At 50.7% G+C, this 27,794-nt stretch overlaps 1 protein-coding gene across 4 annotated transcripts in view; it reads right to left on the reverse strand.

Annotated features, from left to right (window-relative positions):
* The window catches only part of CPXM2 (carboxypeptidase X, M14 family member 2), a 146,514-nt gene that overhangs the window by 110,515 nt on the left and 8,205 nt on the right, over positions 1-27,794 (reverse strand). The window contains exons 5-6 of one of the 4 annotated variants that reach the window (XM_013983827.3): positions 13,751-13,832; positions 7,080-7,178 (exon numbers count right to left, since the gene is read on the reverse strand). In XM_013983827.3, the coding sequence (XP_013839281.1) occupies positions 7,080-7,155 (76 nt within the window). In that variant the 5' untranslated portion in view covers positions 7,156-7,178; positions 13,751-13,832. Of the gene's footprint in view, positions 1-7,079; positions 7,179-13,750; positions 14,148-19,170; positions 19,665-27,794 lie in introns of those variants that run through there. The other 3 variants (XM_021073605.2, XM_013983826.3, XM_084995807.1) reach the window with 3 other exon arrangements.

Consider the following 27,794-nt stretch of genomic DNA (forward strand, 5'->3'; position numbering starts at 1 on the left):
TTATTAAAGAATTTCTTCTATGAAAAGTGCCCAGCTCAGATGAATTCAAAGCCTAGTTCTTTCAAACTTTCAGAATGCATCATTCTACCTTTCTATACTATTCTGGCCCTTTAAAAAACAAACAAGGGTTAAACATAAATTTTTTGCTGTGTAACTTCTTGGTTGTCACACAAAATAGGTTTTTTTTTTAATCAAAAAATAGTATTAGTTATAGAGAAAGTCAATTTACAAAAGTAGGTAAAAACCCTTCTCCAGGAAGATAAAACCATTTTAAACCTGTAGGCACTTGCTTAAAGGAACACTTCTTTGTTCCTGGCTCGCACGAGGGAGTGCTTTGTACCTCTCTCTGCCACCTGACTCACTCCGCCCTTGGAGAAGCCTGCCTGACTGTACACAGGCACCGATAAACCGTGTAGTTTGGCTCTGCCCTTGACTTCTCTCTTGGAAGCAGGGAGCCCTCATGGAGCGTCGTTCCAGAGAACAGAAGGTTGCAAAACAGAACCAGTTCAATGTCATAAAAAGCACTTATATGATCTACAAACATACCTGCGATTGTGGTTCTGTACACACATACACACGTGCACACACACACACATGCGCATGCACACACAAACACACAGAGAAAAGATTAGAGAGATAGACTCCAAAATACTGATGGTGGTTTTACCTCTGGAAAAGAAGACTGTGGATTCCTTTTATTTTCCTCTTTATGTTCTTCTGCATCTTCCAAATTTTCTCCAAGGTGCATGCACCATTTTCTTTCTTTCTTCCTCCCTCCCTTCCTTCCTTTTTCTTTCTTTCTTTCTTTGCTTTTTAGGCCCATTCCCGTGGCATGTGGAAGTTCCCAGGTTAGGGGTCGAATCAGAGCTACAGTTGTCGGCCTACACCACAGCCACAGCAACGTGGGATCTGAACTGCATCTGCAACCTTCGCTGCAGCTCATGGTAACACAGGATCCTTCACCCACTGAGCGAGGCCACGGACCAAACCCGCATCCTCAGGGATACTAGGTGAGTTCACAACCCATTCACAACTCCTACTCTCATTGTCAAAATGTTGAATGTGCCAGGAAAGAAATCTATTTTAGAACAACATCCACTTCAAGCAGGTTATTTAAAAGAGTTTTAGCTCATGACAAGGCGAATTGGGTTTTCTGCTAAATCCATCCCAGAATCAGCAATGTAGTCTACAAAGGGTTTCGTCATAGAAGCTTGGAGAAGATGGAGAGAAGGCTGACAGCGTCACAAAAACAAAACTCCAAGGGCAGCAAGAGCACAGGTGCTGCCTCCGTCACGAGGATTCAGAGGAGTCCAGCACTCCAGTGGGGCCCAGTGGGAGCTTGGGTCAGACAAAACTACACTTGGGGTCACGGGGTGACAGAAATGAATGGAACCTTTCAGTGCCACCAAACCAGTGCTCTGTTCCCTGACTCCTTGTCTGGGAGGTATTTCTAGGCTGGCACGTCCACGGTGGCTCTGGTTTCTGACCGAGGCTCCTGATGCCAGTGGCCCTGGGCTGGCCACACAGCCCACACGGTACCAATAACACATCAGTGTGCCATCTGCTGCAGACAGCAAGAGTCCAGGGCCCCTGCTCGGACCCCCGCCACCCCAAAACCATGGGAGGAACAAAACAAATCTCTCCCAATTGCAAGAAGCAGCTAGAAAAACCTAAAAGGACCTATGTTTCACTTTAGAGACAAAAGAACTTCTCAGGCATGTCTGAGATGTTGCTGAAAGCAGAGAAAAGAGTAAGGACAGAGAAGCCCTGGCTTTTCCAGGGTCCACGTCGCTCAGACTTCCCAACAGAGGCCCCAAGAGAGCCGACACTTAGTCCCAGTTCTGGCTCCTTGGCTCCCCTCTCACTTCCAAAGGAATCTGAAATCCAGATGTGATCCTTTATCACAACATCTGCAGGGCAGCTGAGACCATGTCGGCTCTGCCTCCTCTAGGATAAGGAAACCAGGATTCACTCCACTGCCTTCAACAGCTCAGCCAGACGTCTGCGGACGACCACGCTGAGCCCCAGAGGGCCATCTGGCCCACAACCACGGGCAAGGCTCACAGCAAGGGTTTGGATGAAAAACCGAACTGTCTGTGTTGCAATGAAAAACCCTCAAGATTCTCTCTCTCTCTCTCTCTCTCTCTCTCTCTCTCTCTCTCTCTCTCTCTCTCTCTCTCTCTCTCTCTCTCCCTCTCTCTCACACACACACACACACACACACACACACAGAGTAGGTCAATCCCCAAGCTACCTGGCAGGGGCCTCAAATCTCACCCAACCCAGGCACGAGGAAGACATTGAGGGCGCCCCCATTCACCAGCACGTACTGCTTTGGGAAAACCATGCTATTTTCATCATGGCAGGAAATCAAGCTTCTTCCCTACAGATAAAGAGCAAGCACTTCCTGCGAAGGACCAGTCCTGCTGGTGAGAACCATGGAGAATCCACTTTAACATACTGGAGCATCTGCTCTCCACCCCAGAGAACACTAGTTCCAATATGGGGCAGATGCTCAATAAACAGGTTTGTTACTCTGGTCAAATGCTGCTGCTTCCAACATGAGCACATCCTGTGGTGAATCAGACAGAGACCCTACTCAAAACCCATGTAGCCTCTCAGAAGAGAAGAGCCAGGCTCAGGAATCACTGTGATGTGAGAGAGGTGGGGCCCAGGAGCATGAGGAAGAGATACAGGAAAGCAAAAGACAGGCATTTAGGGCAGGCTTCCTGGAGGCACCATCTGCAGAACCGTGAAGGGGTGTGTGTGTGTGTGTGCGTGCATGCTTTTTAGGGTTGCACCTGCCACACATGGAAGTTCCCAGGCTAGGGGTAGAATCAGAGCTGCAGCCACCAAGCTGCACCACAGCTACAGAAACACCAGATCCAAGCCACGTCTGCGACCTACACCACAGCTCATGGCAATGCTGGATCCGTAACCCACTGAGCAAGGCCAGGGATTGAACCTGCATCCTCATGGATACTAGTCGGGTTTTTAACCCACTGAGCCACAACCAGAACTCCAGAACCACGAAGTCCTATGGCAGAGGTTGGCAAGCTACAGCCCGCGTGAGGGCAGGCCCACCATCTGTGTCTGCACGGCCAAGAGAGAAGATGGTTTTTATATTTTTTAATGGTTATTTAAGTACTGACATAATAGCCTCCCCTTTGCTTGTTGGCCAATAAAGAGTGAAATATTTATGACCTGATCCTTTAAAAATATCTGCCAACTCCTATAACTGAAACATGAAAAAAATCCAAGAGAGCAAATAAAATTCAGAGCTAATGCTTGCTGAGCGCTCGCTGTGGACTGTGTGAGCTGCACTCCGCACACGTGATTTCCCCACAAAAACCCCAGAAAGGAGATGTTATCCCCTCTTTACAGAGGAGGCAACTGAGTCCAAGAGACAGTAACTTGCCTGGAGCCTCAGAGCCTGGGAGGGTGGAGCCTGCCCCCAAGGCTGCCTCCCCAGCCCCACTGAGAGGCTGGCCCGGCTCCCTTTGGGGGAAACACATGAGCCGGCTTTCGGCACAGGATACGTCTGAGAAACAAGCTCCTGCCTGGCTGAGAAAGAAAAAAAGGAAGCGGAGGTCAAAGCATGGGGGGCTCTGAAGGGCAAGTAGGGAGCTGGTCTGCACCCGATGCCTGTAAATGACAGCAGATAGGGTTAAGTTCACAGCAACACTCTCTATGCTAGCAAAGTACTGGAAAGACTCTAAAAGTCCGTCACCTAGCGATTAAATAAACCACAGAACATCCGCTGGGGTGCAACGGGATCAGTGGCATCTTGGGAGCGTCAAGATGCGGGTTCAGTCCCTGGCCTGGCACAGTGAGTTAGGGATCTGATGATACTGCAGCTTGGCTTAGGTCAAAACTACAGCTCGGCTCTGATCCCTGGCCCGGGAACTCCATATGCCAGGGGGTGGCCAAAAAGGAAAAAAAAAAAAAAAAAAAGATCGTAGAATGTGTCCATTCTGTGTCCATGCAACAGGACACAATGAGACTTTTTCTTTAAAAAGATGAAGATCAAGCGTTCCCGTGGTGATGCAAATCTGACTATTATCCATGAGGATGCAGGCTTGCTATCTGGCCTCGTTCACTGTGGTGTAGGCCAGAAGCTGTAGCTCTGATATGACCATTAGCCTGGCAACATCCATACGCCTCAGGTGTGGCCTTAAAAAGAAAAAAAAAAGCAAAAACAAAAAAACATGGTCTTCATCTTCAAAGGATGTGTCAGCTACTGCTGTGTAACAAACCACCAAAGACTCTCAGAGTAGCGCGTATTTCCTAGTTGTCTATAGATCGGCTGGGCTCAGCTGGTGGCTCCAGGATGCAAGGTGGGCCCCAATCTGCTCCACTTATCTGTCAGGCTCCCTGGACCAGTGGCCTAGATGCCTGCATTCTTCTTGTGGAACAGGCAGGGGCACAAGGAGCAAATGGAAAGAAGCAAGGTCTCTTAAGCCGTCCGTGTGAAACTGGCACCTGCTCGCCCCACCTGATCCTCCTGGCCTCAGCAAAGCACACAAGGCAGCCCAAAGTCAAGGCCCTTGCACCTTCTGTGAAAGGAACTGAAAAGTTATACAGCAAAGGCTGGAGAGATAGAGAGAAGTCAAGAACTAGACCAATACCTCGACCACGGCTTATGTTATTACAAACAATATCCAGGATATATTTTGGAGACTTGCTCCAGCTGACACTGCTCCTCAGTGATAGCGACAGTCATGGCCATAATCTCTCCCCTAAAGCGAAGGTCCTCTAGGGATGAATCCATATCCACACACGCTCTTTGATGCCATCCACTCACACAGCTCTGTGTGGTTAACATCTGGCCCATCCACCACCCTGAAAATGAAGCAAGTAACATCTGCTCCACCTGCTACCTTGCAGATGATACAGATGACACCTGTTGGACCTGCCACCTTGCATACGATGTAGATGACACCCCCCCTCGACCCCTTTATTCGTCCATGTCTTCAGCAACACTCCTAGCACGATCGAGGGAGGTGTTGAGAGAGTGAAGGATGCGGGGTCTGGAGCCTGTCCAGCTGTCCATCCGAGGCCCTTCTCTGCCCAGCTCCACCCCTCCTGGCCCAGACCCCTGTTCCCAATCGCTGGTCCCCTGCTCTCAAACAACCTCCCCTCTCACCATCTCTCTCCCTTCCGTGCATGCAAATCAGGGCCTCCCCAGCTTCGCTGCCCTCCAAGGCCAGCCTCAGTTCCTCAATCTTGTTTTAATAGAAAAGTAACGTGAACAAGTGTCACAGGCCAAGATCACTTCTAGGGCATTCAGTGAATCGGAGCCACGACGGCTGCCTGCGAGGCCAGGGGTCCCTACCTGCTGAGACAGGGCTCTGAGGCGAAGGTGGGGGAGGGGAAACGTCCATGCGGCAGAAAGGGAGGCCAGTTCAGACTTCAGAGTGTGTGTGTGCGTGCACGCGCGTGTGCGTGTGTGCACGCACAGAAACAGAAATGGGCCTTGAAAAATCTCGGTGAAAATGCCTCCCCAAATTACAATATCTTCCAATTCTGGTAATGAAGAACGAAGATAATTCAAACCGGCCCTTGTGCTAAGAGCTACTTTAAAAAATCTGGAAAAATATTTGTAAAAATATGTTTGAAAGCGTCTAAGAATGAATAAGACAGTAGAAACCCTCTGGCCCAGACCTGACAGCAGCAGCACCCCGAGAGGTGAGGCTGGCACTGGAAGCCACTTTAGCCCCGTGGCTTATGACCCTGAGAAACAGCTGGTGTTTCATCAGCCTGGGGGAGCAAGGGGACAAAAAGTCAGGCCCAGGACCCACCCACAGTGGGCGTCTCATTACCACTCGCTCAGTGGAAACCCCAAAGGACCACACTAACAGGTGAACCTGCAGAAACCCAGCCCCTGCAGCTTTCTGCCCTCTGGACATGCTGGGCAATGCGCCCCTTCCCACCGCCCCCCCCACACAAGGCGACGATCACGTACCTGCCTGCCTTACGACAGAACAGAATTCTCATTGAGTAAGTGACTGCAGAAGCTCACTGCAGGTGAACTGTTTTTACTTTAGGGTGCACTGTTAGTCGCATCTATAATTTCCTGGATGGCACGTTCTGGGTTAGAATCACAGCCCCAGATCATTACATGGTGCCTACTACCGGAACTCCCAATTCCCTTTGCAATGACCCACCCAGCACACGGCTTATGGGCTCACGGGGCAGCTGAAAGCAGATGCTGCCTCTAAAAATGCAAATGTGTGAAATGCTCCATTTACGTCAAGCAGCTGTGCTTCGGAGCAGAAAGTCTAGAACCAGAAAATCTTGAGTTCACATCCCTGGTGTCCAACCTGCAAGCTGCTTAACAGGAGGCAAAGGGAGACCCATATTACGGAGTCTCATTTCCTCAGCTGTGACAATGATGATGACGACAATGAGGACGATAATGATAATGATGATAATATCCAAAATACTCAGAGGGACACCAGGAGATCTGAAGGACGACGCCCAGCGCCTGGCAATTACTGAGAGTTTAAGCACCTGCTACATGTTCCTTATTGCTAATAGCAGAAATGTCATCCTAAATATCATAGAGTAACAGGGGTATAACAATGGCAATGGTAACAGTTAATAGTAATAGTAACTGTAGCAAGAGGGCCAGAATTTGCCCGTGAGTAGAACCAACGGCTTGGAGCATCCTAAGGTAAGTAGTTAAAGGACCAACATTTTTACATGATGGTGAAACGCCCAGCCTGGCACAACTTACTTTGGAAGAAGACTTGACTCTGACCCGGGGGGCCCCGGGTTTGGTGGGGAGATAAGAAATGCACACTCAAGGCCGTGGGCCTCTGTGTGGCCCCACAAGAAAGGAAGCGATGCTGTCGCTGAGGGGGAAGGCCACCAAGAGTTCCAAGGTCATTCGGAAGTGAGCTGAGTCAAGCCGACCGACGGGGAAACTGAGGCCGAGTTACGTGCAGTGCAGAGGAGAGCGGCTGCGAATGTTCCCCGCCCGGATTCCTGCACAGATGGCTCAGAGGAGACAGCAGGCCCCGGGGGCCCCACCCCAAGGCCTCTCGGGGCCCTGATGGGGCCGGGGCCTGACTCACCCTCTCGGACGGCATCTCGGCCCATGGGCACGTGGCGCTCGTCACTGGCAGCCTTCTCAGAGCTCTTGGTTTTCATGCCTTTTCTGTTGCTATTTTTACCTAAAAAGAAAAACAGTGCGAGAGAAGCCTTTATTTCCACATAAGCCAGCAGTGTCCCAGGACGGTGAGGACTCACCAACGTCTCCTGCAAGGCGGGGTCTCCACCCCCGGCCTTCTCTGTTCCCAGCGATGGCACCTGCAACTCTGAGGGGCTCGTGGTTAAAGGAAAGGAAGTGAGTTATGTGAGCACCCAGGGAAATGAACACTCCTAAGGAAAACAACGTAGGCTTGCAGGTGTTACTCCTCTAAGACTGCAAAACCTCCTGGGCACTACCTTGGACCCTCCCTGGGGCCCAAGGGGGACAGTACATCCAGCTGATACAACGGAGCTGGAACGCCTGACCTCTGAGCCCAGAGTTCGATTCCCTACCATGCTGGACTCCTCCCTCCTAACTCTCTGAAAGCCCTGGCTGGGTACCAGGAGGGGTGATGGTGTGCCCACCAACTAGAGCCCAGGACGTACTGGAGCCCAGGACATCTGCCTGCTCGTGCCCCGCTGCCCCTCCAGCATTCTCCCACAGTCTGTTCTCTCTGCTCCACAATCACCGGCTCCCTTTCAGGCCTCAGTTCCAATTTCCTGCCAGCCAGAACCTGGCATGTGCTGTTCCTCCTCCTGAGTGCCCTTCCAGCCCCTCTCCCGCCACTTCGATCCTGCTGATCCTTCACGTCTCTGCTCAGCCTGCCTTCCTGAGATGGCTTCCTAAACTCCCCACCGGCATCAGTGCCACCTTGGCTGGACTCTGCAGCACTTGGCTTTGGTCAAGCTGCCTCTCTGCAGAGCCGAGGCAGGGTTCAGTGCACTGATAAACTGAGAGAGCGCTCGAAGGAGAAGGGGGGCAGGAGCAGGATGGGGTAGAGTAAGGAGCCAAGCCGGGCTGTGTTTCCTGGTAGAGTCTGACTCAGCCTGATCCCCTGGGGAGCGCTGGAGCAGGAATTTCACACACTGTGGTCCCCGCCCTGAGATAAGGGGCCACCTTTCCTATGCCGGTTGCCTCTGGCTACAGACTGATCAGCTGGAGAGGGGCAGATGTCCCATTCCATGTTCCAGAGAAGGGAGCAGCTGTGACATCATAGCTGAGCACCCAGCAGCTGTAGGATGGGGGTACCTGGGGGGGCAAGATGGCCTGGGTGGGGTGTCAGCAGCCCCCACTACTGCTCCACACACCCGTCCTGGGTCACATCATCACACATGAATAACATGCATTATTCTGTCCATGGGGACAGGAACCGTGTCTGGTTTTGCTCATTGCTCTCCCTCCAGAGTCTGGCTAAGTCCTAGATAACAGGCTGTGATGAATGAACGCTCGGGAGGGACTATGAGTCAGTGAATGACCAACGAGACAAAAACCAGAGAAAGGCAGGCTCTATGGAGAAAGATACTTAGGTTGGACTTTAAAAAGCAAGTTGAAATACTAAAAACATCCCGTGGACTGTGCCAATTAATGAAAACATTTCACAGAGTTCTAGAGTCACCCCCCCAAAAAAATTATCAAGAAAACCTTAAATTTTCAAAAAATTCAAGGGTGCACTGGACCCGGTCAAGAGCAATGCTCTCTCCATCATAGTCTTGGGTAATAAACTGCTGGGAGCAGCTTTCCTTTTCCATGTAAAGTAAAAAAAAAAAAAAAAATCACAAAATGAAATGTTCTCCTCAGGTCAAGGAAATCAATAAGCCAAAACACGCAGAAAGGCCAGGGGAAGAGGGGTGCCACCCTGAGTGCATCTGACCCCAGCCTGATGTCACCTTGGCATCTGTGCCATTTCTCAGGGTAGGAATGTCATGGGCGGTGACCTCCAAAGACAGCCTCTTCTGAAAGGGTCTGATCGGGGGTCTCTAAAGACCGATAACGACCTTGATTGTTCAGGAAAGCATACTTTTGAGAATGCAGAGTCTGATTTGGCAGAAAGAGAAGATGTTGTGGGGGTGGGAGAAGGTTTTACAAAATATGAGAGGAAAAAACCAAAGTTCTGGGAAATAATATTCCATCCCACCCTCCCCGGAAGTTGGCCATTGGCTGCAAGCCTTCCGTCTGCTGGGGCAACCTCTCCGGGGCCTCCATGGACAACACAGGTGACTCGGTCAGAGAGCACGGCCCGTGAGCACCCTCAGCCTCAGTCCCCTAGGCTGGATCCATGGTCTGTGCTTGGCGCTGGAAATAAAGGCCCAGATGTGGGGCAGATGTGCCATCACCCCTGGGCCAACCTGTGGGGGACAGAGTCCCCACAGGGAGTGACAGCGGGGCCTCGACAACAGGTGGGGGCTCTGCTGCCTCCTCTGGGGGAGATGCACTTCCGGATACGCACCCACCAATCTGGTTCCAGCCTGGGGCAACCAGGTTCTGCCACCACACTGATGCCGCGTGTTCTCAAGGGACCCACCTCTATCTTCCATCCCAGTAAGATGAGGAGACACAGCACCTGCCTCAGTGGAAGTTACGGGAGGAAACAGACAAGATCAAAGCACTTAGGGCAGTGCCTGACCTACAGGGACCACTGAATAGAAGACAGCTGCCACCTCTGCATCATGAATGCCAGCACCGAGTCCCCATGTGTCACAAAGCACCATCCCAGGTGCCGCAAGAGTGACAGCCAACAGGTAGAGCATGAGTCACAGTGTGCGAGGCACTTTCACATAGGTTAAAACATTCGAGAAATTCCTGCAATGAGGTCGGTGACACCTTGGGAGCGCTGGGACTCGGGTTTGATCCCCCGCCCAGCCCAGTGGGTTAGGGATTGGTGTTGCCACAGCTTTGGTTTGGGTCTGAACTGCAGCTCGGATCTGATCCCTGGTCCAGGAACTCCATATGCCACGGGGGCGGCCAAAAAAGAATAAAAAAATTCAATCTTGGCAAATACCCATCAAGGGCAGGAAGCTGGCTATGAATGCTATTCTAGAATGGGGACACTAAGGCTCAGAGAAGAGAGCCACCCAAGGTCACTGGCAGAGCCAGGGGCTGGCAAAGCAGGAGCCTGATGCCAAGTCTAGGAAGGCCCTTCTCAGCCCCTTCTTCTCTTATGGCAAGAAAGGCAGCATATGGTCTGTACAGATGAAAGAAAGAGGAGAGTGGAAATAATGTACAGAGAAGGAGCCAGAAGCAAATCAACATCTCCATCTGGGCTGCGTGACAACACCGAATTCCTTAAAAGTAGCCAACTGAATTGCCGGTGGGGGCCGCCTATTCTATTCTGGTCTATGGTGATAAATATCATGCTTCTCGGTTGATAGGAAACTATTTTTTCCCCTCTCTATACAAGGAGCTTACAGTAGCAATCCCAGAAACTGAAAAAATTCTTTGCCGCATATTTGCATTTTCCCCAGGAAATTCCAGCCCAAAGGCATCTGCACGCCCCTCTTGAGCAGGACCCAATCCTGGGCCCTGAGCGCCTCACCCAGCTCTCTGTGAAGGAATCCACAGGAGAAGGAAGGCCCTGGCCCAAAGGCTCTGCAGGTTCTCAGGGCCTCCCCAGAAAGGCAGCCTCACGGCACCTGCACAGGCATGAATTCCACTTTCTCAAACACCATGGCATAAGGAGGACCTGGCAGGTGAACGTGAAGAGCCTAAACAAAAGCAGTTAGACACCTTATGCTCCCTGCGGGGGTTAGCAGGAAAAGAACCCGTGTCCTTATCCAGTTCCCAAACCTGAGACGGTTTCCCAGGGATCAGGTGAAGCCTGAAAAAGAAAAAGGGTCGAGTGGCTGAAGAACACGCTTGCTGTGTTCTGTTCATCGGTGACCTGAACGGTCGAGCTGGAGATGGAGGCACCAGTGCAATTTTCTAAGTACTTCTTACCAGGCTGGACCAAAGTCAGTTCATCAATTCATCAGTCTGTCAATCAAGCAACCAAAAGCCCTCCCTTCCCCCACGTCGCTGTGTCTTTCCTGAGAAGCTAGCTGGTCAGCCCGTATCCTCCTCCGGGCTGGCCGTTCCTGCAGAAGGTTCGGTCTTATGGGAAAGGCTGGGGGAGGGATACGTTAAGAGTTTGGCATGAACATATATGCACGCTACTCTATACAAAAGAGGTAACTAACAAGGACCCACGACCGGAAACAATACTTAATATTTTGTAATAATCCGTAAAGGAAAAACATCTGAAAAAAACAGACACATATGTATGTATAACTAAATCACTGTGCTGTCCACCTGAAACTAACACAACATTGTAAATCAACTATACTTTAATTTTAAAAAAATAACGAAGCCTAAAAAGAAGACGAAGACGTGGTCCCTATCAGGTCCCCTGAGCAGAAAGGACAGCCACTCCCAGCCTCTGCACAGCTGCAGCCACCTTCCCAACTTGCAACCAAATAAGAAGCCCTTTGCCTTTAAAGAGACACCTCCACCACAGCAGCAGGTGCGGTGTGCCAGGTCCTGTGTGGGGACAGCTGGTACTTGCTGGTTTCAGCTGGGCTTCTGCCTGGACCAGCCTGAAGTGGGTCTTGGGGGCAGGAGTGAATGTGGGAGGTGATTTCTCGAAGCACAAGTGAAAAAGTGAAGGGAGTGAGAAGGAAACCCCGTAACCAGGAGCTGTGACGCTGAGCAGGACCCACAGGACGCAGGGTGCTTGGGACCTTGGGGACTTGGGGACCTGGGTAGCAGCTTCCTCTGACCTGTCCTTAGAAAGACTGGGAGGAGTTCCCGTCATGGCACGTCAGAGACGAATCCGACTAGGAACCATGAGGTTTCGGGTTCCATCCCTGGCCTCGCTCATTGGGTTAAGGATCTGTCCTTGCTGTGGCTCTGGCGTAGGCCGGCGGCTACAGCTCCGATTCGACCCCTAGCCTGGGAACCTCCATATGCTGCGCGTGCAGGGCTGTAAAGGCAAAAAAAGAAAAGAAAGAGTGGAAGGCTGTGCATTGACCTTCAAATGTCACATCACCTGGGGAAGATTATTATTATCATTATTATTATTATTCCTCTGTCACAGTGAGGAATTTGAGACATGAAGCGGTCACACGTGCCCATGAGTGGAAGAGCCAGATGCTGATTCTCTCTCAGTTCTTTTTTTTTTTTTTTTTTTTTGTCTTTTTGTTGTTGTTGCTATTTCTTGGGCCGCTCCCACGGCATGTGAAGGTTCCCAGGCTAGGGGTTGAATCGGAGCTGTAGCCACCGGCCTACACCACAGCCACAGCAACGCGGGATCCGAGCCGCGTCTGCAACCTACATCACAGCACACGGCAACGCCAGATCGTTAACCCACTGAGCAAGGGCAGGGATCGAACCCGCAACCTCATTGTTCCTGGTCGGATTCGTTAACCACTGCGCCACGACGGGAACTCCTCTCTCTCAGTTCTGAACAAACTTAGCCAAACACCTGCCCATGCCTGGCATCGATCAAGTGTTCCCTACAAATCTGACATAGAGTCTTAAATTCACATTTGAAGGTGTCTTGGGGGCCGCTGACCAGGCTATGATGCCCAGATCAGTAGCCTTTTGTCTGCCAGCTGGTGGCAGATGTTAGCCCTTCCCGCAGCCAACCCAAGGCACCCCACCCTCACAGGTTTCATAATCCCAAAGAAGCGGCTGTGGGGGCAAGGACCTCAGAAGGTCACAGAGGGCAGAGCCATTGCGGGAGACACCAAGCCTGAGAGCTCAGGCTCCCTGCCTACCTCAGGGACATCCGGCAGAGACTCCACCTCAAAAGCCCAGGGCCCAGGACCCAAAAGCCCAGGGCCCAGGCTGCCACTGTCACAGGACTGAAGGCACCAGCCACCAGGAGATCCAGCAGCCATGGATGCTTGGGGCTCACAGGAAACACAATGGCTACTTTCAAGGACCACAGCATCCAACCCAACCTCCCCCAACACGCATGGTCTCCCCCTGATCATCTACGCACAAGCCCTGGCTTCTGGAACCACGGGCACAGGCGAGAGATTTGCCAGCAGGAATAGTTGACTTTGGAATGCATTTTGGAAACAGAGGTGGCGTCTGAGAAAGCTGCTTGCTGATGCACATGCAAAGACCTTTTATATAAAAAGTTCTTTCCCTTGGAATTTTGTAGGGAGTTGATCTGGACAAATGCTTTGGTTTTTTTGTTTTGTTTTGTTTTAACCTTTTAGGGCCTCACCCACGGCATATGGAAGTTCCCAGGCTAGGGGTCCAATCAGAGCTGTAGCCACTGGCCTACACCACAGCCACAGCAGCATGGGATCCAAGCCACGTCTGCCACCTACACCACAGCTCACGGCAATGCCAGATTCTTAACCCACTGAGCAGAACCAGGGATCAAAGCTGCATCCTCATGGATACTAGTCAGATTCATTTCCACTGAGCCACGACGGGAACTCCTGAGCAAAACACTTTGCATTTACCTCTGCACAAGACCATAAAATATCATGATATAAAGATTTCTTGTTATTTTTTTTAGGGGTTCAGATAGCCTGGTGATGACTTTAGAAATACAACATTTTGAAAAAGAAAGGAAAAGACTGAAAAAGAATCAGTGATACATGTATCACTGATTTACTTGGCTGTATGCCTGAAATCAACACAACTTTGTAGGTCAACTATATTCATTAAAATCTAAAATAAATAAAATAAATAAAAAGTAACAACATAGAGCGAAATACTTACAAACACGTCCTCCCCATCCTCACATCTCAGCTTTGCCCAGGAGAAGGCCTTTCGGTCCAAAGGCCAAACCTTGTCGGACGCCCTGAAGAGGGTTGAGGCAAAAGCTGAAGCTCTTCCCGGCAACGGGCTTGCAGGGCACAACAGAAAGAGCTTTGTTTACATCCAAATACGCTCAAATAACAACTCCTTGGTTATCGCCCCACCCCCAGCCCAGGCCAGGGCACGACACAGTACAAAGTGCAAACTGGCCAATTCTGGGCACAGACATACATGCAGCCGTGGCTCACTGCCCACTCTGCAGATTCCACGGGCTCAGGACCGTGGACCAAAACCATGGTGGCAATGCGGGCGAGTGTGTGTCCCGACAGAGGTGCATGTTCCCCAGCCCTTGGAGAAAGTGACAAACAAACCAACAAGAAGAAACCCGAAAGCCAAAGGCCACTGCTAACCCAACGGAGAGGGGAGAACCAAATGTCTTCAAATAACCTATTAAAAGAGTCTTTTGTGTTAACTTGTTTGTTTCTTTCTCCCACTTGGGAGGGAAAAGACAAGCCAGTTATGTAACTATGGTTTACTCCTCTGTTCTATTTTATTCTCCAAAAAGACTGTGGCTCCAGACCAAGGTCATCAATTTGGAGATGACATGAAAAGTACCTCCCAAATCCACTCGTGCCCGAAATGTGGTTTCGCATCTCACTTTTCGCCCAAAGGTTGAAAACTGGGGCCCTGAGAGTTCCCTGGTGGCTCAGTGGGTTAAAGAACTGACATTGTCGCTGCTGTGGCTTGGGTCGCTGCTGTCGTGCGGGTTCCATCCCTGGCCTGGGTGCTTCCACATGCCAGAGTCACAGCCAAAAAAAAAAACTTCCAAAACAAAAAAACTGGGACCCTGAGACTCACTCTCTGGACTCCAAAGCATTCCAACTGCAGGGATCTAGAAACTATTGAATTTGGCTACAAACAGCTGCGTAAAGGGAATTAGAGAGAAGCAGCCTGCCAGGTCCCTGTGTGAAAGAACAGTCTAGCCACGAGTACTACTCATCCATTGAATGGGCAGCCTCGCAAGGTGGTGAGAACCAAAAAAGCCATCAGCGGAAGTGCCTGAGCCAAGACTGGTGCTGAAATGAATTTCGAGGCCCAAGATGGAATTGCTCTTGCCTGGGGTGCCACGTTAGCAAACCAAAGCTTACATAAGTTTCCTGTCCCTAGTGATCCCCTTTCAACCAGCAACACAGTCAGCCAATTCCCAAATTCTAAGCCAACGCTGAGCCGTCTCACCCCAAACAAAGTTGATTGCGAAGCCCCAGCCGAGCAGGTATTTTCTGTTCTCTTCTTCTTTAGTCTTTATCCTTTATCCTATAAAGGTTCCTGCCTTCTGTCCCATTTTGCCTTTCTCGCTGTGCACATCAAGGAGTGGTAAATAAAGTTTGTATCCTCTAAATTGCCTTTAATCATTTTTTAACACTGGGCAGCCCACTATCAGAATCTTGCAGCGAACAAGAACTCGCAGGTGGGAGTTCTTGTCGTGGCTCAGTGGAAATGAATCTGACTAGTATCCATGAGGACTCAGGTTCGATCCCTGGCCTCGATCAGTGGGTTAAAGATCTGGCGTTGCCGTGAGCTGTGGTTTAGGTCACAGAAGCAGCTCGGAACTGGTGTTGCTGTAGCTCTGGCGTAGGTCGGCGGCAACAGCTCTGATTAGACCCCTAGCCTGGGGACCTCCATATACCATGGGTGCGGCCTTAAAAAGACAAAAGACAGAAGAAAAAAAAAAACCCTAGGGAATGTAATCTAGTTAAAAATGATTGTACCAATGTCAATCTCTTGGGGTTTTTTTTAACACACAGTGCAAACAGCTTTTTTTTTAATTGATTGATTCATTGATTTCTGCTTTTTAGGGCCACACCTGTAGCATATGGATGTTCCCAGGCTAGGGGGTAGAATCAGAGTGCCTGCTGTCAGCTGGCAACACTGGATGCCCGACCTACTGAGCAAGGCCAGGGAATCGGACCCGCACCTTCGTGGTTACCAGTCGGATTCGTTTCTGCTGCACCACAACCAGAACTCCTCCATTTTCTGTTTTGATATTGTATACAGCAGTGATTCTCAACCCAATGGGGACATGCGACAATGTCTAAAGATATTTTTGGTTGTCACAACTGGGGGAAGGGTACTACTAGCATCTAGGGGGTCAAAGCCATGGATGCTGCTAAACATCCTACAATGCACAAGACAGCAGCCTCCCCCCACCCAAAACACACACACACACACAGATTTGGCTCCAAAATATCAATACAGCCAAGGTTGAGAAATCTTATACAACAGTTCTAGAAGACATTGTCATTGGGGGAAGCTGGAGAAGGGTGTAGAGGACCTCTCTGTACTGTTTTTGCAGTTTCCTATGAGTTGACAATTATTTCCAAATGAAAACTTTTCTTACGAGAAAAGTTTATTTTTTGATACTTAAATTTTCTTTTTTAAAGTATAGCTGATTTACAGTGTTGTGCTCATTTCTGCTACACAGCAGAAATGTAAAAAATTCTTAAGACTCCACTCTATTCCGTATATTGGAGCTCTACTTCTCAGGGAATCAGAGAGCCACTCATGGAAAAATGCAATGCTCTCAATTAACCAGAGGATGCAGCTGTCCAAGCCATTTCCAGGAAAATGTCAGCCCATGAGATCCACTGCGTATATCTACGGTGGCGTGAAGGAACTGCCAAGGGTCAAAGCCAAACTCACACCAAAATCAAATTCCCAAAGCCCTTGGCCCCTTAAGTAAACCTTCCCATGGGAGTAAGACAAGACAGCCTCCTAGACCCGGGCACACGGAACAGTCACCTTCCATCGTCTTTGGAACCCAGCCTCTACCGCAAGACCGACTAGCTGGAAAATATTCACCCGCCAAGACAAAGCACATGACAGACGTTTAAATGAGTAGTTATCTATGCTTTTACGGGCGTATTCATCCCTGACTCTAAGCCCTCACTCCCACTTCAGTGCCTAGACGGTGCCTGGTATGTTGCAGGCACCAGCCACCCGGTGAGGCCAAGTCCAGAAGCTCACACTAAACCCTCCCGCTGTGGCTCAGTGGCCTTCCTCTCTAAAGGCCTTCCCGCATCTTAGGACCACCTGCTCGTGGGTGGTCCAGTGCAGGGATGAACGCTTTATTGCTACCAAGTTACAAGGAGGACACATATCAAGTCACCACTTAAGAGGGGAAAACTCATTGCCTCAGTGCAATTGAACTGCACAAACTATCACTGAGGTCCAGGATAGAGGGTTCCACCGGTCAAGTGCAAGAAAAGCGGGGTGGGGAGAGCCGGAGTTGAAGGTTTGTGCTGAAGGTCACACGTGGCAAATTGAGGTCTCCAAAAAGCCCCACACAGTTGATTAGAAACGCACACTGGAAGGGCAGCAGGCCTGGAGGCAGCTGTCCTGGAAGCGGAGTCCCTGGAATTTCCAGGGACCTGTTTTCAGTTTGGGGGATAAGCGACACAGCCCTTGACACATCCGCAATTCCCCTCTGCAAGCCCAGGAACTCCGGTGCAGTTCCAGGAGGGTGGGGCCAGGCCGTCATGTTCTCCCCTCCCCCCGGACCTCTCCCAGCACCTGTTGTTGAGCAGGTTCTCAGTAACGACCCGTAGAATAACGAACAGCAGCTCACAGAAGGACCAGCACAACCATGAGCTGACACACAGCAGGCTTTTGCCGAAAAGCTCACAGAACGATGGACAATGCAAAGCGAGGTAGCCAGTGCCAGCCGTCCTGTGCAGATGAAGATGCTGAGGTCCAGGAAGCTGAGTGCTGAGCCCCAGACCGGGGTTTAAGTGCAGGTCCCTGGGGCTTCCCCCCACGATCTCCCTGCATTCCCCCCAGTAAATACCAGAACCTAACAGATGTGTCTCCCACCCACCCTGGCCCCGCCATGCCCAGCGCTGGGCTGACCACATAGCAGATACTGGAAAACAAAAAGCACGTGCAAGCTTGATTCAAACTACCAAACAAAAAAGACCCTGAGTTAAAAGCACAGGAGAAGCGCTTTCAAACCTCCCAAGCCAGTGGGTGGCCCTGAGCAGGTTGCTGAGGCGGTCAGAGCCTTCATTTCCTCATCTGTAACATAGCAAGAATACCCACTCCTCCGAGCCCCTGAAAGAATTAATAAGACAGTTGCCCACAAACCTCCTAACACAGTCACAGGGGGTGTTCTCCAAATGAGTGTTTTTTCCCAGTATTATTAAGCCAGTATGGTTTTTACGAATCTTAACGTCCATAACTCCCCAGGAAATGTGGGGAATTCTGACTGCTTCTGTGCAGGCTTCCACAACTTGCAGAACTGCCTACAGATCGAAAGAGTCGCTCACAAACTGAAATGTGGCAGGAACCCCAGCCGCCCAGGTACGTGCAAAGGGGCTGCCGAGCTGGGCCCACTCTCAAGAGCTCTGGGTCCCCGTCTCCACCCCTTTCCCAGTGCTTCCCTGCTGCCTTTGGAGAACAGTTTAACCAAACAAAGGTGATTCCTTTCAGGCCAGAAGCTCCAGGGACATGCATCTCCTTCAAGGAAGGTCATTACCAGGCTGGAGAACTTGGCCACCATCCTGCTCTCACTCCTCATTCTAGAAATACTAGGACCTGGGACCACAGCCCTTTGCAAATTTGAGCAAAGAACACCTGGGAGAATTAAGAGCAAGCGTTCTGTTTTGCAAGGAGTGTAAGATAATGAATGGAAGTCATTCTCCCAAGACAAGGCGGGCAGAATGTGGGGCTGCCCTGTAAGGGGTGAGGGATGGATGGCTGCGAGGTGCCACTGGGCTTTCCTGGCGACCCCCAGTTTGGCCCCTGCTAGGGTGCAGGAGTTGGGCTGCAGCCCAGCCTCCCCTAGCAGAGGCTCTGCTTCAAAGGGACAGCGGAAATAAGGGACCCACACAAAACGGGCGGGAGGGAGCTGAGAAGGGACACTGGCTGGATAAAGGTCCAGTGATGAGCTTTCCCCAGAAGGCCACTGTGCCAAAACAGACCCCCTTCACCAGGCCAGATCGGAAATTCAGTCCCGAGAGAACGCCCTGTGAGAAGACTGCAAAAGTAGGCAGAGTAGGATGACGGGTCCGGGCCATCGACGTGAAACTTGGGGCAGAGGGACCAGCTCCCCAGGCAGCTTCCCAGCTGCTCGGCCCGTGTCCACCGAAGAGGGGAACGAACGCCGCCGCTCAGGTTTAAGTTCTGGGGGCTCAGAGGGGCAGCGAGATGCGCAGCGCGGTGCCTAGGGAGGTGGGGGCAGCGATGGCGAGGTTCACGGGGCCCTCTCCTCCCAGACCCACGGACAGGGAAGCCAGCTGTCGCCTCAGCCCCAGCGGGCCACTGCTGGGGTCAGGCGCACGGCCACGGACGCCCCCACGGGCCGCCCAGCGCGGAAAGTTCCTTACCTGCGGGAGGTTTCTCCGGAGCCAGCTTCTCCCTCTTGGGCGCTTTCTTGGGCTTGGTCGCCTTCTTGGGCAGCCTGGGCTCGGCCGGGCGCCGCTCCCGCTCCCGCTCCCCCTCCCCGGGCCCCGCGGGCCGCGGCGGCGGCGGCGAGAAGGGCTCGGGCTCCGGCTCTGGGCGCGCGTCGTAAGGCTCCCGGTCCCAGATCTCCTGCACGTAGTAGTCGGGGTCCTCGACGGCTGCGCCCCGAGCGCCGACCCCGGCCAGGGCCACCGCCAGGAGCGCCAGGGCCAGCGCCGGCGCGGCGGCCCCCCGGCGGGCCATGCCCGCTCCGCCCCGCGCCCCGGGCAGGGTCACGGTCGCCGGGAGCGCCGGGCGGACGGCGGGCGCGGACGGCGGCGCGGGGCAGGGGGCGCCGGGCACAGCAGCGCGGCGCACGGGGCGCGGAGGCGGCCGGCCGGCGGCGCGTGTGACCCGCCCGCGGGGCTGGGCTGGGCTGGGCTGGGCCGGGCCGGGCCGGGCCGGGCAGGGGCGGGCAGGGGCGCGCCAAGGCGCTGGGCGGGCGCAGGGGGCGGGCAGGCCCGCCCTTCCTCCCTCCCTCCCTTTCCCTGCAGACCCCGCGGTGGCCGGCCCTCGGGGTTGGGGCGTGGGGGCCCCCGCCTCCATGCCCTCAGCAGTTTCCAAACGTCCCCCCTTCCGCGCACCCCGGAAGCCGACCCGGGGCCGGGCGCCTGCTTCCCCAGAGACTCAAAGGAGTTTCCATCTAGCGGGAAGCTGGAGAAGTTTTACAGCGACCCAGGGTGAGAAAGGGTTTGCCCAGGGCCGCTAAGCAAATTAGAGCCGGAAGCGCAGCCTCAGGCTCTCCTGCCCCCTGCCCTGGCCCTGGCGTCACACCAGACACGGGTTCCCCCAAAGGCCGTGCAAACCCTTCCCTCAACCTGAGCGTGATCCTATTTCAGGAACTGTGAATGAGCCCCCAGGTTCCCAGGGTTCCCAGGAATAAAATTTCCAGCAGGACAGGGCCCTGGAGGACCCCTGCCCCTGTCTCAGATGTGACTGTGCTGCGTGGGAGAGTCACAGGACACGTTTGGTTCCTGGGATGAACAGGGTCCTGTGTCCAGGGCCCTTCAGCTGGACCCGGAGTTCACCACCTTCAGAAAAAAGGACCTTCTGCCTTCGGTCAACTTGTGTTCATCCTTCAGTCCACGGTGTTGGGGAAATGAGGCTTCGAGTTGGCTTTTTATTGGTGCTGCAACAAATTACAACAAACGTGGTCATAAAAGCAACACACACATTATCTGACAGATCTGCAGGCTGGGTGTCACTAGGCTAAAATCCAGGCATCCAGCAGCAGCCTGCATTCCCTTGTGGGGCCTCTGGGGAAGAATCTTCCAAGCTCACAGGGTTGTTGGCTGAGTTCAAGTCCGGGAGGTGGTAGCTCTGAGGTCCCGTCTACTGGCCCGCTGTCAGCCTGGCTGGTGTTTACTCCCGGCCGCTGTCTGAGTCCCTCCTCTTGCTGGCTGTGAGGCGTTCCCAAGGGCCTCTGTCTGGTCCTTGCCTGTGGGCCCTACGTCTCAGAGCCCGCACAGGCATGTGGGGTCCTTCCAGGGCTTCAAATCTGTCTCTTCCCTTCTGCCACATCTTCCCTCTTCCCAGCTGGAGAAAATTCTTCACTTTTAAGGGCTCCTGTGATTCAATGGGCCCACCCAGATAATCCAGGATAATCCCCCCCCCTTTAAAGGTGCAAACCTCAATCACATCTGCAAAGTCCATTCTGCTGCATAACCTCACCGATTCACAAGTCCCCAGGATTCAGGTGGCCATGTCTTTGATGACCACAGGAACGGACTGACCCATAACCTTGGGTTGGGCTAGCACCTTCCCTGGGCCTTTGGACCCTATTGTTCCAGGATGCCATTGAGCTGGATCTGGAACCCAGGCAGGCCTCCCCAGTTCCCTGGAGTCCACACAGCATGCAGGTATAGGCCACCCTCTGCCTCTGGCCTGCCCCATTTGCCACCTCATTTTCTTTCATTGTCCCTGCACTGGCCCATTAATCAGGCCATCGTTTAGGGCAGGTCTTCCGGTCCCAGGCCGAAGGCCAGAACAGAATGGCCAGAGTGACAGGGGGAGGACAGGCTGAGGCAGGGCCCTGCCCTGTCTCCACTAGGGCCAGGAGGTCTTGGACCTGCTTGTCAATTCCCTAGAACATGCTGGAACCCAGAGCCAGCAGAAGTCTCCAGAGCAAAAGAGGAGGAGAGCCCCCTTCCCCTCCCTCCCTCCACTCTCCAAGCAGGCCTGGGCTGGGCTGGTCCATGATCTTCCTCTGGATGCTTGTCCACCATCGTCCAGGCACCATCCTCCAGGCTCACTCACAAGGGGCTCTTTTATCTAAAGCCAGGCGCTCCTGGCAACAAAACAAGTCAGCATGGGGCTTCAGTGGGAAAAAAAAAAAAAAAAAGCTGCAAGTTGTACCCCAGAAATTCCAGCTGGCTGTACAAAACACAAGCAAGAGGATCACGTGGCAGCCTGGCCAGAAGGGGCCTCCATCCAGGCAGAGGTTTGCACCCTGCACCCCCGTTGATCAGAGACCCTGGGGCTTGCTCAACATGCAGGTGTCTAGACCCCGCCCCAAACCTACTGAATCTCCTGAGGAGTGGGATGGGGCCCCAGGCACGTCCAAGTGGCTCTTCATGGAATTCTGATCCACTTAAAGCTTGAGTCTAACCTCCTCCCTCCCGTTTCACAGGGGAGGGGACCACGGCCCAGACTCTTCCGAGGACACAAAGCAAACTAACAGCAGTCAGACCAAACCCTGCTCTTCTGCCTTTATCCAGTAGTTAGGTCGGCAGTCTGAATCTTGATGCCCTCAGACCTCTAAGTTCTGACAACATTTTCTTTCCCGGCACCTCTTCACGAACTCAAAGAACCAACACCAACACTGCAGCATCTGGTGAACGATCAGAGAAGGGCCTCCCCAACCGTGATTCTCAGCACATCCCTCGAATCAGGAAATGAATCCCATTCATCAGGGATCTCCGTGTTTTTGCTTGTTTGTTTTCCATGGAGAGGCACGTAATTAAAGCAAATAGAACAAAGAGAATAGAAACTGGCCCTGATGCCAATTCTCCCAACACGCAGCAGCCTGGTTCCTGCCGCTGCCTTCATCTAGCTCAGATGCGCTCTCTCTGGGGCTGCTTGCCTAGAACTGCGCAGGGCACAGCCAGATTTCATGACGTTTAGGGAGAGGAGATGGCCAAGCCGACCTCGTGCTCTTGTTCACCCAGCCCCATTCTGCTCCTCAAGCCCAGCCTGTCTGCCAGGGATGGATCGCCTCAATCTGCAGCTTCCCAGATGAAGACTTTGCTCCATTTAGGCTTTCCCTTCTAAGCTACCCCACTGCTTCCGGTGGCACATGTGCTTTCATTCACCTCTCCCTTGGTTCACACTGGCAGTGGGCTGATCCGTCGTTCAGAGCCCCATGCCAGATTCCTGGGACATTTGATCAGCAGGTCCCCCTGCTTTTGGCCTCTGTGACTTGCTGGTCACCTACACAGGAAGCTGCCCGCTTGCTCCCTGAAACACCCACTGATAATGCTGCTCTCCTCTTGAAGAGCCCAAAGTGCTAACTACTCTCCCCTAAGTCCAATCCCTCTGCACAGGCTCAGGCTCACCAACTCACTTGAACGTAATTGGATTTTGCCAACGGGTGTTTTCCCGGGGCTCTGAGTGAGAAAGCCATGTGCTGAGACACGACGTGGCGGTGAGTTACACCAAGCAGGTGAGCAAGAAGAAAGCCACCTGCAAACAGCAAGGAGGACAAAATTAAGATGCCCTCTAGAGAGGAAAAGGAAGATGATGAAGCAAGCAGGATAGACTTTTCCCTGAAGAAGGAAGCAGTAGCCGTCTGTGTAGGAGATGCTGGCAAATCTGTACTAGAGAAGGCAGAGGCCAAAAAAGAATAAGCATTTGGTGAAATTCTTAATCACCCCTTCCTTGAACCATGATGACGAAAACGTGGACGGGCCAGCTTGGGCTATGAAGAGAGGGACAAAAAAGAGAAGACAGAACAAAGCCGCTTTTTAGGACCAAACAGTGTGTTTGCAAAGCACTGGCACCTGTACGAGTGACTGTGGAAATCAAAGTTATTTAAATGGTTTAAAAAAAAATGTACCACACCAACGCACCAAGGAGCAATAGTGCTAAGACTTGTTCTTCATAACGCCTTGCTCAGTGTTTATAAACTGATGCTTACTATAATCTGCTAATTTTACAGCCTACATAACAGACTATAAGAAAGACAAAATTTTTTCAGTAAGTCATTGCTGCATGGCTAATCTTAACTAGGGGTCTCTCAGGGCATCAGCCAAGAGGGCTTCTTTCTGAGACCTTTTTGTTCTCAACATATTTATCAGAGTTCCCATTGTAGCTCAGCGGGTTAAGAAGCCAACTGGTATCCAAGAGGATGCGGGTTCCATCCCTGGCCTTGCTTGGTGGGTTAACATAAGCTGCAGTGTAGGTCCAGGCTACAACATAGGTTGCAGATGCGGCTTGGATCCAGCGTTCCTGTGGCTGTTGCGGAGGCCAGCAGCTGCAACTCCAATTCGACCACCTAGCCCGGGAACTTCCACATGCTGAGGTACATCCCTAAAAAGACAAAAAAGTAATGTATTAATTTAACTTCAGTCTAGAGACCCTAACAAAAAGCGGTTATCATCTCCAATAGTGTAAGGTGAGTTGCCACGCTCTGCAAGCAAACCCTCTAGGTGGGGTAGTAGCGGGGAGCAGATGTGGAAACCAGCATGGTAGCTCGGAATGCCTTCTGGCTTCCGAGTTCTTCAAATGATGTTTTTTTGAAAAGTCAACTCGTTGTTTGCCTCAGTTGGGCATCTGTTACGTGCATTTCTGTTAAGCAGGGTAAACCTGTGTTTACTCAGGCATTCATTCCTGAGACTCAGGATTCTGCGAAGCCAATTTCTGTTACACAGCATAAATCTTGACTTGTCAAATAATCCTCAAACACCTTACAGAACTAATAATTTTTCAAATATTTATGAGCCCCACAGAGAAGATTTATGTTAAGCTGCTTGACAAGGAACAATAGAGTGTACAGGTCCAGAGAACATTCTGTCGAAACAAATGTAGTCAAGACATCCACACTTTTAGAGCGTTTTTCATAAGGAACTTTCACACCTGCTCATTTCTCTAATTATCCCTGAGACATTTACATGCAGAGAGAACGAAAACAGAATTGTTTCTTTCCCCAAGATCAGTAATTTGAAAAATTAGCTGCTATATAAAGAAAAATACATGTTGAGGCACAGTCATGGCCAAAAATAGAGTTTCGAGATAGATGTTCACAGAGAGAGATACTAAGTTGTTATGGCAACTATGATTATAATTACAAAGCTGGAGGGTTTTCCCGTTCATTACTCTGTTGCGATGTGATGGTTTAAATGGCAGTGTCCTTTGTAATGTCCTCAGTCTCATTACTGCATAATCACCCCTTTCATATTTAATTTTCAACATGCTTTTCTCACTCCTATATGCTGTAGAGTTGGCATCTTTTGATAAGCCTTATTCTTGGCTCATGGGTTCCCCACTCTTGCAGTGCAATTCTGCTCCTCACTATTGCTTCTGCTCTGTGATTTCATTTTCAGTTTGACCTGGGGAAACTTGCTCTGGCTTGAGGTAGCCCATGGGCAAACAACAAGATGCTCTTGTGAAAACTGTGAAGAAATCACACCCACGGACGCTTGGGGAGACACTGAACTCAGATTAGGCAGACGCTGCTCAGCATCCCTGGAAAGGCAGCGTTCCTTGGTCACCTACTACATGTGGGACAATTTCCAGAAATGTTCACATCTAACCTTTGTGCTGCTTTTTCTCTGTGCATCCCCTCCCATCTCCATCCCTCTCGATCCTCTGCATCCTGGAGCTGACCCTTGTAGAATGAGCGTCCTTGCGCTCTTGTTTCTAATGGGGTACGTCAGGGAGAGGGGTCGGCAGGGTAGGAGGGTGGGGGAGAGAGAGCTGTGTACTATCCTTCCCCCACCCCTTCCTCATCCTTCCTTTCTTTGGCTCCAGGGATCCTATTGGTGGGTGCATCTTTGTGCTGCCCTGAAGCCCCCATCCTCCGCTCCTGTTCTGCAGGCCAATGGGCAGCGGTGACTTTCTGCAGGTCTAAGCCTGCTCTCACTAGTTTCTGGTGTCTCCGTATCCCCTGTCTGTTCTCGCAGTCTTACGCATGCCTCTGGACTTCCTTCAGTTTTGGGTTTATTTTACCTGTGTCTGCACCTGTATCTGCCTAGACGTAGTTACATCCCTCGCAGCAGGTCATGGATTTAACAAGTGATTGACACAGGAGCTTAACCTCCAACTATCTGGCTCCAAAATTTCTGCCTCCATCATGCCCATTACAGTCTCAGGGCAAAGGTAACCCTGGCCCATCAGAGCGCCCAAGATGCACTTAGGCACTGGACTCCAGTGCTGGTCATGAAGGGTTGGGGCGGGGGGGGAGTGGCTTTAGTCTCTAGCAAATCTCTAGCCTCTCCTTCCAAGGGGATTGCTTCAGTCTCTAAGTTCCTCAAATTCTAGAGCTCCGCCGGTGGTCACTTAAAGCGTGAAACCTAAAAGAGAACGAGTGTAGATCAATCTTTGTGGAATCACTGCTTTTACAAAAAAGAACTCACCCTGAGGAGCCAGGAAGCCAAGTCTAGGAAGATGCCTTCCATTCTCAACTCACCCCCCCACCCCACACATGGGGCTGCCACACTCCAGCCCAGATCAGAAGCAAGGGCTGAAGCTCAGGTCTGTTCCTGTCTCTCCCCGCTCAGGGTTCAGGGCTCTCGGAAACGGCAGTGCCAAACGCACTTCGTCCACAAACTCAGGGAGGCCCCAGAAACAGACAAGACCCATGCTTCTAGCTTGTTCTCTGGCAACCAAACCCCAAACCAGGGGTCTCACGGCCGTCTCTGCAGGAGAAGTGCCTGCTCCTCTCCGCATCACTGAAGACACTGAGCCTGAGAGAACAGAGACCAAAGCTATAACGAGAAAGTATTATGAACTTAACAAATTTGAAAATCTAATAAATCCCTAGGCAAAAATGCAAAATTCCAAAGTTGACACAACCAGAGAGAATCCAAGCAGATCAACAACACTAAAGAAATTAAAACAAGAGTCAACCAGTCTTTGTAAAGAAGTTCCAGTGGTTTTACAAATGGATTTGCCAAATTTTTTAAAGGCCAGAATTCCTATCCTGTAACAGTTTTATTCTAAGAAACAGAAAAAGAGTGAAAGCTGCTTAAATCATATTATGTGGCTAATATAATCTTGTTTCTAAAACCAGAGAATGAAAACATATGAAAATGAGCACAATAGGCTCATTTTATTAGGAACATAGATGAAAAAATCCTAAATTAGATATTAGCTAACTGAATCCATCAGCTTCTTTGTTTATTTTTATTCATAGTCTTATTTTTCATTAAAATATAGTTTATCTACAATGTTGTGCCAATTTCTGCAACAGCTTATTTTCTAATACGGTACAAAAAAGCTAGCCTTGAGTTTCCTTGTGGCACAGAGAGTTAAGGATCCAGCATTGTTACTCTGGCAGCTTGGATCGCTGCTGAGGTGTGAGTTTGATCTCTGGCCAGGGAACTTCCACATGCCCTGGGCATGGCCAAAAACAAACAAACAAACAAAAAAACAAAACAAAAACAAAGATTGTTCAACAGAATAAAATCTATCTATGTGGTTCATCACAGAAATAGACCAAAAGACAAAAAATGTGAGATTATCTGAATCAATAAATTGCCAATGCATTATGTAAATCCAAAAGGCATTTCTTAAAATTCAGCACTTATTTAGGAAAGAAAAACTCTTAACGAACTACAAATTAAAGGGAACTTTCATATCTTGATAAAGTCTATATACTAAAAATCTGCAACAAACATTACAATTAGTGGAGTCAATTTAGGTGCATTTCCTTTAAGCCTGGATCCGAGGCCAGATGTGCACCATCACTCATTGTTTCTCATGGACCTAGAAGCTGTGGCCAGTGTTATGGGGACGGGGGGAGACAGAAAGGGTGTAAAGTTAAGAAGGAAAGAGAAAAAAATCTGTATTATTCAAGATGAATGATCTGCTCATTAGCCAGGAAAGACCAGCAGAATCATTAGAAAAAAATAAAAGCTGGTTTTGCAAGATTGTCTGATGAAAAATACATTTAAAAAAAAATCAGTCACATTTCTGTACACCCATAATAACAAAGCAGAAAATATAATAGAAGGTAAGATAAATTCCCAATGGCAGCTAATTATGGCGAGAATTACTTCAGAATTTATCGAAGCAAGAATGCAGAAGACCTGTAAGGAGGCAATGTGGAAAATCTAATAAAGAACTTGGATGATGTCCTGAACAAATGACAAAATAGAATCCCATGCTCTTTCACAGATGACTTAGTGTCATAAAGATTTAATTCTTTCCCCTATGTATTAACCTATAAATAAGTTAATTATAAATATAAGTCAATTATATGCAATAAAAACCTAGTTGGATCTTTGAGAAATTGAATACACTTATTCTAAAATATGTACAGAAAGGAAAAGGTCCTGAAATAGCTCAAATA

This window comes from Sus scrofa, chromosome 14 (genome assembly GCF_054392235.1).
Source record: "Sus scrofa isolate SSC_HxYL_T2T_F1_AM1 chromosome 14, Sscrofa_HxYL_maternal_Yorkshire_Landrace_v2.0, whole genome shotgun sequence".
NCBI lineage: Eukaryota > Metazoa > Chordata > Mammalia > Artiodactyla > Suidae > Sus > Sus scrofa.